Source organism: Alosa pseudoharengus, unplaced genomic scaffold (assembly GCF_046254945.1).
Source record: "Alosa pseudoharengus isolate Yale_2024_CS ecotype anadromous, Long Island Sound unplaced genomic scaffold, YU_APseudo_1.1 YU_APseudo_1.1_scf_21, whole genome shotgun sequence".
Lineage (NCBI taxonomy): Eukaryota > Metazoa > Chordata > Actinopteri > Clupeiformes > Clupeidae > Alosa > Alosa pseudoharengus.
Genome location: NW_027468674.1, coordinates 27,978,680 through 27,994,663, shown reverse-complemented (window position 1 = coordinate 27,994,663; position 15,984 = coordinate 27,978,680). Strand labels below are relative to the sequence as shown.

At 42.2% G+C, this 15,984-nt stretch overlaps 2 protein-coding genes across 5 annotated transcripts in view; both read left to right on the top strand.

Moving 5' to 3' along the window:
• Positions 1 to 2,411: 2,411 nt before the first annotated feature.
• Positions 2,412 to 14,722, top strand: ercc4 (excision repair cross-complementation group 4). The gene is made up of 11 exons (XM_076298442.1): positions 2,412 to 2,784; positions 2,994 to 3,174; positions 5,008 to 5,203; positions 5,518 to 5,725; positions 7,050 to 7,230; positions 8,524 to 8,649; positions 9,092 to 9,199; positions 9,443 to 10,028; positions 10,517 to 10,609; positions 10,828 to 10,940; positions 13,640 to 14,722. The coding sequence occupies exons 1-11, from the start codon at positions 2,608 to 2,610 to the stop codon at positions 14,371 to 14,373; spliced, it is 2,703 nt and encodes a 900-aa protein (XP_076154557.1). The 5' UTR covers positions 2,412 to 2,607; the 3' UTR covers positions 14,374 to 14,722.
• Positions 14,723 to 14,942: 220 nt separating this feature from the next.
• mrtfba (myocardin related transcription factor Ba) overlaps positions 14,943 to 15,984 on the top strand; it is a 38,709-nt gene continuing 37,667 nt past the window's right edge. For 2 of the 4 annotated variants that reach the window (XM_076298436.1, XM_076298435.1), the window contains exon 1: positions 14,943 to 15,099. The gene's annotated coding sequence lies outside the window, so the exon portion shown is untranslated. The remainder of the gene's footprint in view (positions 15,100 to 15,984) is intronic. The other 2 variants (XM_076298438.1, XM_076298434.1) reach the window with 1 other exon arrangement.

Genomic DNA, 15,984 nt, shown 5'->3' with positions numbered 1-15,984 from the left:
TACTAAATACTAAATATACTAAAACACAAATTATACTAAATAACCCAATTAAAAAAAAAAACACACACATAGTAGGTGATTAATCAAACAAGATGCACTTGCAATGACTGAGGCAGGGACTGAGCCTGTGTTTCTCTGTGCATAAGGTAAGGTAAGGTAAGGTGCTCTGTGTGAATGAGTGTCATGGTGATGGTGCAAATGAGTAAGTCAAACAGTGCAACAGTGCAAGAATAAAGTCTATATATCTATATATATAACTATATTAAGGAAGGTATAAGTGTGGTCACAGTTCGGCTGTGGCATGGAGGGAGGGGTTGTGCATATGTGCTAATATAGCACGCAAACAGTGAAGCTACATTTATTTTGCACTTTTATGATCACCAAAAGTAGGGTTACCAAAAATATTTGGCAATATTTCTAAACTACAAAAAAACACATCTATAAAGTATTTTGATACAAAATACAAAGACATTTTCTTCAACCCAATCAAATACAAATCACAAAATACTATTTTGTATTTGAAATAATACCTATTTTTCACATATCCCCTGTAGGCTACTAAAGTTCAGTAAAACTGCCAAAGGTACAGTTTTTGACCTATGCACAAATTGTTCCATCACTTGGATTTTCATGGACTTTTGGTATGTGACATGGGAAGGTTTTATATCATGAACTGAAGTTTTGAGTTGGGTGAATTTTTTCTCACAGATTGTCGTAGACCAGTGTTTCTCAAAGTGTGGTCCGGGGACCATGAGTGGTCTGCAAGCTATCCCAAGTGGTCGGCGGGCAGACATGGAAAAATATAATATAGATGAGTTGTTTGCAATATTGAACCAACTTGTATGTAAATCCAAACAGTTCTGCAACACTGCCTATGTAAGCTACGCCAGTTTAAATCATATGAGTCCTCTGATACAATAAGCAAGGTGCTAAGACAATAAGCAAGGTTGTTCACTGAGTAGCCTATGCCTATTGTGTAATATAGCCTACTGTTGAAGTAGGTCTACTGTTTTTTTTTTATAGCTACATTATGTGGTCCATGAGATTTGTATTTATTGGTTAAGTGGTCCTTGGTCTGAAAAAGTTTGAGAAACACTGTCCTAGACTATTTTGAATGGTCCACGTCAATAGAGGGCGCTAATGGTATAAATCTTACTTTAGAAAGTAACTGCAGAGAATGTCTGTCAGTATCTGTGGTGAGTCTGACGACATCCTGCGAATTCAAAACAGATCAGAACAACAGCACATGTTGCTTTCACGCGCCGATATAGCCTGCATTTTGTATTTTAAAACAATGCAAAAGTAAGAGGGTAGTGATGGGTAAATGAAGCCTCGAGCGCTACTCGGCACATTTCCCTAATGTGCCGAGTAATGTGTCGAAGCTTCGAAACATGGAAGATAAGGAAAACACAGCGACATCTGGTTGCATAAAGCCCCGCAGTCACGGACTAGTGAAAAGAATGCCTACAACGTTCAACACAATGCCAAAGCTTCGAAATGTTCTCATTCATTACATTAAAAGTGTTGCAAGAAATGTGCATTTCTGTTTGTCTCAATTCAATACAATAAAATACGATTAGGCAACATAATCCCGTCACTCGTTATCACGTGGAGATTGGTGTTTCCGTGGAGGCGTGAAATCATGTTATCCCAGTCAATGATCCAATCGGTCTCCCATCCACTTAACGACCGCAGTAGACAATACTTAGCTTCTGAACCAGGACGAAGTATTATCAACCTCAACACGCTATGGACGAGAGTGAAAAGGAAACGACCAGGCGCCTAATTAAACCAAACCCTACATGGCCTGACATAGTTTGACGTTTCATGAATCAAACTTTCAATAAAAGGAAAATATTATGTCAGCCATTATTGTTAGGCCTACATAGAAATTATTAGCCTGTATTGCTTTTAAATGACATGATTGAAGTTGAGACAAGATTGCAACGCAGACACGTTTTAATGTCATTGTTCTAAATGGCAAAGCTTTAGGCTAGGCCTAGGCTATTTCTTCTTTATTTCTATATGTGCATGATATTATGGATTATGGACATTTTCCGGAAAGAAAAGAACGTAAATTCACAAACAGAGAAAGCATCCTATATAAATCAGGGCTACCCACAAATTTCGCCTGGCTCTTGCAATACAACACAACTCATTCCGACACTAGAGCGGGTGCCCTGGTTCGCGCAATTCAAAGCCTTTGAATCAGATTCCGAAGCAGTCACGTGGGTGTGTGTCCCAAACGAAGCTTCAGACGTCACACTCACAAACCGAGGCCTCGTTTGTCATCAGTCACGTGATTTTTATGGAAACGACACAAGCCTCGAACCGGGGCTTCATCTGGCACGCCCCTTTCTGCTCGACACAAGCTCCGAAGCCTCGCTTCATTGGGCACATCACTATAAGAGGGTCGATATTAAATATGGCCCATTTCAGGAAAGAATACAATTCGGGCCTTGATTGGAGCAGAGATAGCAAATCTTGATTTTCAACAACATAACTTGCCTGTGCATTGTATTGAACTCTTGCTAGCTCGCCCTGTGCATTGTAGCCTTTGACAGTTGCATGTAGCCTAGCGTGTACAGCTCAAAGCCAAAAAATACGATGGCGGGTCCTCTCTTGGAGTATGAGACAGAGATGTTTTTGAGCCTCTTCACCACGGACGGATTGTTGGTGACAGCAGAGGGACTAGGCATCGACCGAATTCTCCTACAGTTCTTGAGAGTGTATTCCGAGGAGGGAAGTCTGGTCCTCCTCCTCAACACAACTGAACCTGAACAGGTAACGTAAACGTTATTTCACGAAAGGCCATCTGTGTTTTTGTGTTGCATGCTCTGTTCAGTAGACCTGCACGAGCCGGTAGATCTGTTCTGGTGAGCAGTGCACTGGCTTGTCAGTCAAGTAGTTGTGGTTTGTGCAGCCTTTACAAGTTGCAGACTCATGCGAAATATGTAAAGTGTTTTTGTAATCATACATACCAATTATTCCAGGAATACTTCACGGAACAACTCCGCGCTGAGGGGGTGAGCCACCTTCCGCGAACCGTGACCAGCGAAGTACAGGGCAGCGAACGCTATGATGTTTACACGCAGGGTGGGGTTCTCTTCGTCACCAGCCGTATCTTGGTCGTGGATTTCCTCACAGAGAGAATACCTGCCCACCTTATCTCAGGTTTGCAGTTCTTTGTCAATATATTTGCCATCATGATTCAGTGGACAATATTTGAGAAATATTTTATAACATATGAAGGGTTATGAGCCAGCAGTGTTCACATTAAGGCGCCAACAAGTCTCCTGCGCAGTTCACAACTTCTATGTGGAAGGCCATTGGAGCCAAAACACATGAAAGGGAGAGAGAGTCGCTCACTTCTTGTCACTCTACACTGTCCTATCTATAAAGGAAACTACAAAACACCTCCCTCTGCTACATCATGGCAAAGATTGATTATTGACCCTTAGACACAATGGATGCATTTGTGATGTTAATGATACATTCACATGAGCTCAGTGAGACCTACATGGTTCAAAAAGTCTTGATCTGATTCATTATGGGTGCATCTCAATTCTCTATTTGTCCACCCTCCCTCCCTTCCTTCCTTCCTCCTGTCCTAACCCCTTCTAATTCATTTTGTGAAGGAAACGAGGAATTAACGATAGGAGGATGGAGGAATGAAGACAGATACTTATGAGAAATGAGATGTCTTGCTCACTCCCGCATCACTTTTACTGATGATGCGGCAAAGCATCACCTCCTAGGTTAGAATAAACAGACCATTGTTACACACAAATTGCAGAGAATATGAGCTTATACCAAAGCTTAAAAATATATTATGAACATGGTGTATCCTCACTTGTAGACCCTGATAATGAGGTAATGTTTGATAGTTCTCGAGACATGAATGAATAGTTATTATGACCGCCGCGCTAGCGAAGTGGCAGTCATGTAGGTTTAGTCAGTGTTTTTTTTTTTTTTTTTTCAGTAATTTTGTCTCAACGATTCCCAGGACACTGAAAGACTGGGCCGCTCCGTCGCCCACCCACCGCACCGGACCCTCCAAAAGGAGGGTAGGGCGGAGACAGTTTCCTGTGAATATCTCGAGAACTGTAGGGCCTAAGATGACCAAAGTTTTTTTGTATGTTGGTCTCAAGGGGCCATCTCAATCCATTTCACAACCATATAGTGGTATAGCGCCACCTAGTTAAAAATAAAAAATTAAAAAGCAAAAATGAGGTGTAAAAATGGGTTATAATCGCAGATATCTTTGGCTTGCATGTTCAAAACGGCACGAAATTTGAAGTGTATGATTATTATGACATCCTCTGAATGCATGCCAATTTTCATGGAACTCTGTTCTTGGGGGGCCATACAATAAATTAATTTATGTGTACATTTAGGGGCAAATTCTCCCATGTGCATAAGGGTGCGTAAGTAAAAAAAAAAAAGCGCGCAACTAAGCTCTTTCCAGCCTGCACACATTCCGCCCTTCACTTAAGTCTTGTCATTTACACGCCATGAAGCCAGTTATGCGCTTTGGGAGGAGCTACTCTACTGTATGCTCTTGCACGCATTCTGCCACTGACTTATGTACCTTTCCAGCTCCACGCACACACGCACGCATGCACATACTGTAAACACACGCACACATACACACACATACACACACAGGCATGCACACACACAGAAGCACATGCACACACCTTTTCACCTTGACAGCTTGGACCAGTGAGTGCACAATTCCGACAAAAAAAAAGCTTCCGCATAGGATGCTCTTGTGTTTTGCTCGTGTATTGGCCCTTCCACTTCTCTCCTCTCTTCGTTCTCACCTCCTCTGGTTGAAATTAGAGAAATGAGACATCCTCAATGACGTCAAGCTTTGAACGATTTGCGGGACACAGCTAGAGGACCGAGGAAAGAGGCCTCATATAGATGTTTGAGATCCAGCCATTATGTCTCCACTCCATATTCCAATATGCCTGATGTAGACTGACTTGTGCTTACACTCAGGGATCTTGGTTTATCGGGCCCACAAGATCATTGAATCATGTCAGGAGGCCTTCATCCTGCGGCTGTTTAGGCAGAAGAATAAGACTGGTTTCATCAAGGCTTTCACAGACAAGGCCACGTCCTTCTCCTCGGGCTTCTGTCAGGTGGAACGTGTCATGAGGAACCTCTTTGTCAAGAAGCTCTTCCTGTGGCCCAGGTAAACAAGCAGTTGTGCCAAGCTTCTGTGTGTTCACCATATTGTCCTCAACTTTTGTCCTTTATAGTGTTCATGTCCGTCTATGGCAGCTAAGGTTCAGATTTCGTTTGAAAGGGACAGTATTTAATCAAGCATGCTAACTCCTCTCCTTCTAATGAAATTCACAGTTTTGATTTCAAAATAGGCCACATTATGCAGACCATTTCACTCTCTACCTGTTCACATTCTAAATATGTATGATTGTGTGTAAGCATGTGGATGTATACATTGAAAGTCTGGATGTAAGTGAGTGTGTGTCTGTGTGTGTGTATTAGATTCCAGGCATCTGTGAAGTGCATGCTGGACCGCCACAAGCCAGATGTGGTGGAGCTCCATGTGGCGCAGACGCCGGCCATGCGAGCCATCCAGAGCTCTGTGCTGGACATTTTGAACGCCTGCCTGAAGGAGCTGAAACGCTACAACCCCAGCTTGGAGGCCGAAGACCTCTCCCTGGAGAACTCGCTTGGCACTGCGTTTGAGAAGGTGGATGGGTGTATGGGGGTGTATGAATGGACATAGTTGAAGAGAATGGTTGATTCTAACAGAAAAAGGCTATCAGAAATTATGCAGAACTTTTGTTGAAATACAGTGCTGTGCAAGTTACCTATATCATGAATACGCCATTCGACTATACAAAGTTAATACATGTTATAGATGGTAAAACGGCCCAACGCGAAGCGTTCCATCTAGAAAAGTGTATTAACTTTATATAGTCGAATGGCGTGAAGTCCATTATCTTTTTCATTAAAGTCCATTAACTTGCGTCGTGTTCATTTCCTGGACACGTTTTAATCTCTAAAAACTGTATTATTTGTGGAACTACTTCTTTCCGGCACATATCAACAAATTTCTCAACTTGCAGCACAAACTGCCGTTACTAGTTCTAAAAGGATGGTTGCTATGGCCAAAGGCCAGTCGTTAGTTCCATCTCTCCCGTTGTCAAGCAGGCATATATCAGGATTCTGATGAACCTTAGCTTTGAAACATCGCTATTTTACTTAGCCTACATGTCATCCAACTAGCTAAAATCCACGTCTGTCATATGCTACAATGTTACTATGTTCTGAACGTCCTTATTTTACAGCTGGGATGCAACAGGACAGTTCATTTAAACTTAACGAGTTCGGCGAATTAATATACAAGTGTGATACGGCCAACAAACTGGATCTACTTCATAGGTGTGCAGATAACATACGGTTAATACACATTCTAAATTACGCAGGACAATGGGGAAGTCAACCAAGCAGTGGAATAACAGAGTATATTAAGACACCCAGTGGTGTTGTTGTTGTGGAACATGTGTGACACATGGGTACCAGCAGACTTCAGTCAGAACTTTTGGAAGAGTAAATCGGAAAGGCTTAAATCATTGAAAGGCTTATCATTCGTTAACATGCAAATAGAGAGAGGGCGGTGGTAGAGTAGTGGTTAAGGAGCTGGGCTAACATGCAGTAGCCAGAAAAGGTTGTCAGTTAACCTCTAAACTGTACATGTAACTGATCCAGCCTAAATATGGTAATTGTATAAAGATAAATGCCTTGTTTTGAAGTTTATAGAGAAATTGTTCTGTAACAGACCGGTACCATTTTAGCAGCAGAAACACATTGATTGAACCTCACTAGTTAAATGTTGCACTCCATAGTCAGATAAGGTGGTGGATGGGTATAAGATACTTGACAGTGGTTTATTTTGACAGAGTTGAAGTAACCTTCTTATCTTATGGTGCTCTGTGGTACATTCTACATTACTGATTTTATGGAAATTTTTGTGTCTCACACTGAGCTTGGGAGTTCTTTTTTCCCCCCAGACTGTTCGTCATTATCTGGATCCCTTATGGCACCAGCTGGGAGCCAAGACCAAGTCTCTGGTGCATGATCTGAAGATCCTGAGAACCCTCCTCCTCTACCTTACCCAGTACGACTGTGTGACCTTCCTCAACCTGCTGGAGTCCCTTCGTTCAAGCCAGAAGAACTTTGGAAGCAACTCAGGTGAAGCTTTGCCATAAGAGGTTTGACGTGTAGTTAAAAGGACAATATCTGCCAAAGACTGATTGGCAGACAAACGGAATATGGCCTACACTAAAGATATAATGATTTCACATATTATAAATGATTATACATTCATTATAATTTATCTTAAAGACCCATTCCAGCCAATAATTAACTCACAAAGCTCATCTTTGTTCTTTTTTGTTTTTATTTATTTAATGGAAAAAATCCTGACATGGTCTTGAAATGGCTTGCATCTACACTCTCAGCCTTGTTTCTGCTGTGAAGGGCTAATTGACCCTGCCCACTGGTCTCAACTTCACCTGTTTGCATTATGGAGCTCCCATATGCATCTTTAACCTTAAGTAGACTTAGATTTACACAATGCTATACAATGGCAGATTCTAATGTTGGAGTAATTCAGCCAAGGTCGCTTGCAAGTTGATGCATCAAAATGGTAATGTATTCATTTTCTATTGCTTTATACAACATAAGAAACTCATCATACCATAATAGATAGGCTATGAACTCGGTTTGACAATGTTTTCAAACAGCAAACAATATTATGCTAATGTCAGACAGCTAACTCTGACACATTACAAAAGGAAAGGGCCATTAGACTGCTTATCTTGTAAAGCTAACTGTGCAGATGCATCTCTCACAAAAGCTTTTTTCCGAAATGATTCGGAAATCTCCACCCCATGAGTCAGTCAGGGTTGAGTCTCATTGTTACGTAACTCAGCCAGGGTGTTTTACTGTTTATTTCGCTCATAATATGTGTCACACAAAAATAGCATATAACAGACATATTTAAAAGGTTAGAAAATTTAATTTGCTGGAGGGGGTCTTTAAAAAGCATTACTTTTGAGAGAGCTGCAGTGCATTCGTATCCAAGTGCTCACGGTGACCTGGGTTTGGATCCAGTCTTTTCTTGATCCCATCCCCATCTCTCTCTCCCACTTGCTTCCTGTTGCTCTTCACTGTCCTATCTGGATAAAAGCAAAAAGCCCAAAAATATATATAAAAAAAATACATATCACCTTAATTTATGCCTTTGGAACATATGTATGTCTGTGGCAAATATGATTGACTTAGACAATATCAGTTTTAATGTTGGTATGAATGCAGATATTTGTATATTCTGTGTTCTTCATAATATAGCGACACAGTGTGACATACTTGATATGCTATGATAAAATTATTTCTGATTGGTAAGAGATTTGAGATGTGTGTATCAGTAGATTTTCGGCTAATTGTGCGGCCTCAAAAGATAGCAGTCTTTCATCTCGACAGGATGGCTCTTTTTGGACTCCAGCAACTCCATGTTTGTGAACGCTCGTCACCGTGTCTACAGCATCCCTGAGGCCAAGAAGAGGCAGAAGGTGGGGGAGGAGAAGGAGCAGAAGAAGCCCTCTCCCGGTACAGCGCTTCCCAGACCCTTTTATCCATCACTCTTTATCTGGTTTTCAAAGAACTCCCAACGAAAGCTCAAGGCGACTGTAAAAGTGATTTGGTTAGCACTTCAGGCTTCTGCTCCCGGCAAAGCTGCTTTGATATGAGGTATTTTGTCAAAAGTGATGCAAATGAGTCTAACTGCTTTTAAAAGTAGCTTACTGGGAGCTATTGGGGAGAGGGAAAGGCCACTCTGAATGAAATAAGTGCTCTCTGAAGGCGCAGGCACGGTTTCATGCACTCCTGAAAGTCGTTTCTATTTTTGGTCTCATAGTCTCAGCGTTACCATTGTGTCGGTGTTCTCAGATACTGCTGACTGTCGGTTTTGGAACGCACTGTGTCACCTTTGAGTGATTTGCGTGTGTGTGTGTTTGTGTTTGTGTGTGTGTGTGTGTGTGTTTGTTTGTAGTGGAAGTTAAAAGAGTTCTGGTGCTGGAGAGGAACCCTAAGTGGGAGGCTCTGTCAGAGGTGATGCGGGAGATTGAGAAGGAGAACAGCAGCCGGGAGGATACTCCAGGTCAGATACACATCTGCAATTTATGTGTGAGTGTGTGTGTGAGGTAATTGTTTGCATAGACTTACTGTACGTGTGTGTGAATGCACATATTTCAAATACATGAAATGCATGACATTCATGTATGCGTGTGACTGTGTGTTGTATATAGACATGACTGCATTCATGTGTTCTGTAGATGTGTGTGGTATTGTGTGTATATGTGTGTGTGTGTGTAATCTGTGTACATTCACTCTCATGCTGCAGGTCGGGTTTTAATATGTGCTAGCGATGACCGCACCTGTGCTCAGCTGAGGGAGTACGTTCAGCGTGGGGCCGAGGCCCTGCTGACCCGTCTGTACCACCGCACCATCGGGAAAGGGGAGGCCTTCACCGTCTCCACCTCGGAGCTGGCCAAACAAACCAAACGACCGGGCAACAAGGAGGGCCCCAGCAAGAACTCGAAGGGCAAACGGCCCAAAGCCAAGCAGGGAAAAGCCGGCGCCAAGAGCCCCCGACCCTCTCTCACCCTCACCCAGATGATGGGGAGGGAGGGAGAGGAGGATGCCATGCGCAGCGGAGGAGAGGAAGAGCTAGGCAAAGCGGTGGAGGGGGAGGAAGAGGAGCTGGAGGAAGAGGAGCTGGATTTGAATCTGTCCTCGGACTCCTACTACGGCATTCTCAAAGAGCCGCTGACAGTCATTCACCCGCTGCGGGGGTGCAGTGACCCCTACAGTCTGACACGGGTCCTGCACGAGGTGGAGCCCACCTATGTGGTGCTGTACGACGCCGAGCTCAGCTTTGTGCGTCAGCTGGAGATCTACAAAGCCAGCCGGCCAGGAAAGCCTCTGCGGTATGTGCACAGAAGTCGTCTGGTCTGAAGCTCAGTAGTCTGCTCTCAGCTGAATCTCAATCTCCTCATGGTTACTTGTTCTGCAATGAGTCACTGTGGGCTCTGAGGCCTCAATGCTTAGTGTCTGTGGAATCTGTATTTGTCCTTTGTTAAATTAGCCTGATGACCTCAGTTCTTGTTTCTCGACAGTCATGTGTATATTTTCTTTCTCTCACCTGCAGGATATGTTATTAATTCAATGTTTTTAGTGGACTATATTTGCTATTATTAAGGTTATGTTTTGATTATAATAAAAATATATTATTATTGTTAAGATATTTATATTTATAAGAGTTGTATTTGTGTATAAATGTTTTATACATTTATATTTCATAAGTAGCCAGTTCATGTGCAGTATAATTTGTCTGGATGTCATGTCATTAGCATGCTGCTGGATAGCTCCATGTGATGATGGAACAGTGACTGCATTCATTCTGTCTGCATTCCAGGGTTTACTTCCTTATCTACACGGGCTCCACTGAGGAGCAGAGATACCTGACAGCCCTGCACAAAGAGAAGCAAGCATTTGAGCACCTCATCAGGTGAGCAGCTGTGCAAGCACTTCACTCATAATGTGTGGCAGATTGGAATAAGCAAATTTGATCAAGCCGTCGCGCCTCAAAATTGCATTTTGTATTGCATTCTACATTACATTAACATAATCTGCAACATTTGGGAGCAAATTGAATATACATGGTCCTGAGGCTCAGATGTTTTTTTGTTTTTGTTACTAAATCATTTCTTGTGACGGCACAAACAGGGAGAAAGCTACCATGGTAGTACCCGAGGAGAGAGAGGGGAGAGGGGACACCAATTCTGATCTGGTGAGAAGTCAGGAGCCGGCCAACGCCACGACCAACACGCGCAAAGCAGGCATGCTCTTTTACTTCTTCATTTCGTTCTGATCCGCATTGTTCTGCTGCTATTTTGTTTTTTTTACTGTTCTTTGGGCTACAGTAGGGCAGGAGTTTGGCATAAGCCACAGTCACGGCCTTCACGCCAGACCATAACAGATATAGCTGAGCTCGTAAAACTTTCTTGCTATACTCATAAAACAAAACTTAGTGGAAAGTAGCTCTATTTTGCAGCACAGTTATTCTCCAAGCCAGTCTGCATGCCAGTGAAATGTGCTCAAAATAGCCAAGGAGGTGTGCTGACGTGATATTTTTAAGCTGACCATGTTTTAGCCCAATACGGATGGACAGGTTTGCATCAGTTAAATAGGAATAACGGCATAAACACTGAAATGTTGTACTCTTTATGAACGCTTCGACCCTCAGGTCATCAGGCAATACCACAGTCCACCCAGGTTTCATTGTGACCTGTGTTCAGCAACTGAGATCAGTTTTTGATTGGATTTGCTGCTCCGTCCTTTTAGTCCAGTCATTTTAAGCCAAAATAGGGGTCAAGGTTGAACAAATTGCAACACAAGCAAACTTAACTGATTTTGAATCCTCAATATGTCCTGAGTAAGGGAAAAAAAGCCCCAAAGAATCCCGATAGGGGAAAGTTTAGAAAAAGACCCAAATATACCCTATTCATGTGCCCATTCAGTATTTTTCTCATGTGAATAGGGGAAAAAAATTAACCTTCACATATCACCCTGAAAATTACTGAGTTGATTACTTACATCAAGACAAACAAAAAATGTATTATAAGTTTTTTGAAATTGTTTGTTAACATGGGCAAACAGGGCATAATGTAATTATGTATAGTTAATTTGTATAAATACCACAACGGAGCTAATAGTCCAGGCAAAGGTCTGACCCAAAACTAATTGCAACAGAATTTATTTTCACATTTTTATATTTCAATTGGTGATCTTTACACCATAGTAAAAGACCATGAAAATCCAGTTGGTGGAAATATGTTAAAATGAGGGTTATTTTATGCATTATTCTTCAGCAAATACTGACAAAACTGTAATTAGAATGTTGTAGAATACACATTCTAAAGAATATCTGACCCCATCTAACTTTACATGGAATTTTAGAATCTTGCATTGTTGAGGAACATTCTTTTATTTTCAAAGAGTGAATTTCTTTGGCTTATTTCAGACTGGTTTGTTGCAAAATTGGTGTCTATTTTTACATTGTGGCCCTTTGAATCAATGGAAATGGTTGTTGAATCTTTAAATAGAGCCAAGTGTGTTTTTGCATGTAAGTGTTCCACAATGTGTAATCTGTACAAACACATAGTTAAGCATTATTCAGCCTAGGAAATTGGTTTTGGTGTTTACGTAATCTGATTTAGAGGTCGTTGAAACATACAGTATATCACATTAAAGTATCAGTCAATAATTTTTCAAGTCTTATAGTAATTGACCCCTTGCCCAGGGGTTGACTGATATACTGTCTGTCCAATCAGAGGGGCCTGTATGATGCCCCTTTACTTTGCACAATTTTTGTCTAAAACAATAATCGGACAGCACAGTATGTTTATGTTAGTGAATGCAGGAAAATTGTGAAGGCAAAGTTGAAGATGGACATGATCATGTCCTAATTCGACAGAAGGGTGCAGATGGGATAACTGCAGTTAGCCTCCAAGTGACTCTATTGTTGTGACATCTGGCAAAAATGCTATACTAATAAATATAGTTTAAAATTAATAATTAACAATGCATGCCTATGCATGGTTCATGGTTTTACCAAAGTCATAGAACAGTCAAAACTATACATATTCTAAAAGTATATGCACTGTATATGAAATATAGCATCAATCAACGTATGTCCCATCTTCCTCCATACCATGCATAATACATACTCCTCTATTCTGTATAGGCGAATCAAGTGAACAGCTGATACATTTTGGCCTGCACTATTAAGGGAAACAAATTAAACACCCTAAACTATATATTTTCTGAAAGCATATACCCTCCAGAGGAGATATAACACCATTTAAGACATTTCCCATCTTCCTCCATGCCATGCACAATACATTGCCCTCTATTCTGTAAAGGCGAATCTAGTGTAAAGTGGGTACATTTTGGCCTATACTGTCCAGGGAAAACAAATTAAACACAATAAACTATATATTTTCTATAAGAATTTACCCTCTAGATGAGATATAATACCAGTTAAGACATGTATTATCTTCCTCCATGCCTTGGACAATTTGTTTGTCAAATGTTGCAATTCGTTTTGGGTCGCTTAGCTATACATAATTACATTATGCCCATGTATGTTACTGTTTGCCCATGTTAACAAACAATTTCAAAAATCTTATAATACATTTTTTGTTTGTCTTGATGTAAGTAATCAACTCAGTAATTTTCATGGTGATATGTGAAGGTTAATTTTTTTCCCCTATTTCCGTGAGAAAAATTCTGTATAGGTGCATGAATAGGGTATATTTAGGTCTTTTTCTAAACTTTCCCCTATTGGGATTCTTCGGGGCTTTTTTTCCCTTACTCAGAACATATTGAGGATACAAAATCAGTTGAGTTTGCTTGTGTTGCAATTTGTTCAACCCTTTCTCCTAAAATGACTGGCCTATTTCTTCACATCAGTTATGAATGTGTCCATCACTATTATGTATGTTAATAATGTATCTACTGTATTTGTTTCCTTCAGGGGGTCAGGAAGTGAAGGAGCCCACCCGCGTGATCGTGGACATGCGCGAGTTCCGCAGCGAGCTGCCGTCCCTGCTGCACCGACGCGGTCTGGACATCGAGCCGGTCACGCTGGAGGTGGGCGACTACATCCTGACGCCGGAGCTGTGCGTGGAGCGCAAGAGCGTGAGTGACCTGATCGGCTCGCTGCAGAGCGGGCGCCTCTACTCGCAGTGCCTGTCCATGACGCGCTACTACCGCCGGCCCGTGCTGCTCATCGAGTTCGACCCCGCCAAGCCCTTCTCGCTGGTGGGGCGTGGCGACCTGCGGGCCGAGATCTCGGCCTCGGACATCACCTCGCGCCTCACGCTCCTCACGCTGCACTTCCCGCGTCTGCGCCTCCTCTGGTGCCCCTCGCCCCACGCCACCGCCGAGCTCTTCCATGAGCTGAAGGGCGGCCGGCAGGAGCCGGACGCCGCCGCCGCACAGGCCGTCACCGCCGAGTCGGACACTGTCGCCGAGTCGGCTGACCTATACAACCCCGGGCCGTACGACATGCTGCTGCGAATGCCCGGCGTCAGCACCAAGAACTGCCGGGCACTTATCAAGCACGTGAACAGCCTGGCAGAGTTGGTCACTCTCAGTCAGGAGAGGCTGGCAGAGATCCTGGCCAGTGCCAACAATGCCAGGCAGTTGTACGAATTCCTGCACTTCACTTCAGAGGTCAGTGTAGGGCAGAAAGGGAAACGGTCTTAAACAGAACTATTGAGACCCTCAGAGAGGATGCTGCCATGAAGTGTTGAGGTTGCAGGTTGAGGGTAATTTAGAATTTGGCGGTATTTTATTACAGAATGATTTGGAAATTCAAAGCCATGTGGAATGTGGAATTAATGCCTTAATGTCTTCAGGCTCTCTAAGGACTTTAACTTAAAAGATTTTCAATGTAAGATGGCAAAATGTTTCACACTGTGGTGTACATGCACTCGTTTAAAAATGTGTAGTAATTTTGCTAAATTATTTTGTGAAAGTGCAGAACAAAATGAAATATGAAAGTGTTTTTTTATATTTTATTGTAAAATAAAATGTGGAAGCAGTATGAAAAGCATTCCGTACCAGATAATATTTTTACCTGCATTTTTACTGCATCTTTGGCTAAATCATTTGGTTTGTAGGAAACAAATTGTAGAGCTACAAATTGCAATCAACTTAACTCCATAAACTCAAACTCCCATTTGTTCGTAAATGCATTGACCCATACTTGCTTGGCGCCCTCCTCAGGTAATCTTGAAAATGAAGTGTTGAGTCAAAAGCTCCCGATTGCGTCACTGTAGGCAGACGAGCAGCAGCGGCCATTTTATTCCGCGTAAAACTTCAGCACTAAACAAAAAAAGGAAATTGAGTCCTGTTTATGTAATAGTCTTAAGTGGACCATTGAGCCAACGACTACGCTGAGGTGGGCATTTTCAACCATAAAGACTAAAGGTAAGGCTGCTTATAGGTGAAAGAAATATGTGAAATAATATGTCTCAGATAGCTATGCTGTCTAGCAGCTTGGTGACATTGGTATGAGACATCCGTCGCTCATGCAGTACTATAGATCTAACGTAGTGCTTGTAGAATATGTGGGCTTGCCAGCTAGCAGCCCAGCTAACATAACAGGGCAGACCATTGTGCCAGCCTCATTAATGTTCAACAGTTTCTTCGAAAAATATTGTCAGTCATGTAGACTTTTTGGGTTAGCAGCGAACAAATGCTCATTTTCTAACAGTAATGATAACACATGCGACATTCATTTTGGACAATTACTAAGCCATAGAGATAAAGCGTTTACTTGGCTAGCAAGCTAGCCATGTTAGTTGTTGTCTGGAATGGTTGTTTATGTTTTCAGACTCGCTTGACAGTCGTTCACATCGTAATACGATTGTCACACGACAAGGTGTCCCAAATTATATTCAGAAGGGCTGACGTTAGCACAAGCGCTAAGGTTGTGGTAGCCTAGGTACATTCATTATTTCCATTACTAAATCCCTGAACTGTGCACTGTCAGTAACAATGCAAAGGCAATGTCAACCATTGCGACGCAGTGATCTAGACACAAAGGGGAAATATTTTAAATACATGTCTTTATTAGTGGCCACAAATTATACCGTGTACTGTATACCGATAAGGTTACTTATTTATGGTGCACCCCATCCAGCCGTAAGTTCAGTAAGCTCACCACTGTATGCAGTTGTGGTAGGTCACTAGTGTTATTAGTTTTTTCCTGTGACACCACATCGGAAATAAGGTGTGTGAATAGGCTCATTTGACTTCATGCAGCACAAATCCAGCATGCATTACGTTCAGCCAGATCGGCACAGTGCTGCA

Coding starts and splice junctions, on each gene's coding strand:
- ercc4 (XM_076298442.1), top strand. CDS start 2,608: ATGGCGGGTCCTCTCTTGGAGTATGAGACAGAGATGTTTTTGAGCCTC. Junction 3,175..5,007: donor ACCTGCCCACCTTATCTCAG/GTTTGCAGTTCT, acceptor GCTTACACTCAG/GGATCTTGGTTTATCGGGCC. Junction 7,231..8,523: donor GAACTTTGGAAGCAACTCAG/GTGAAGCTTTGC, acceptor TCATCTCGACAG/GATGGCTCTTTTTGGACTCC.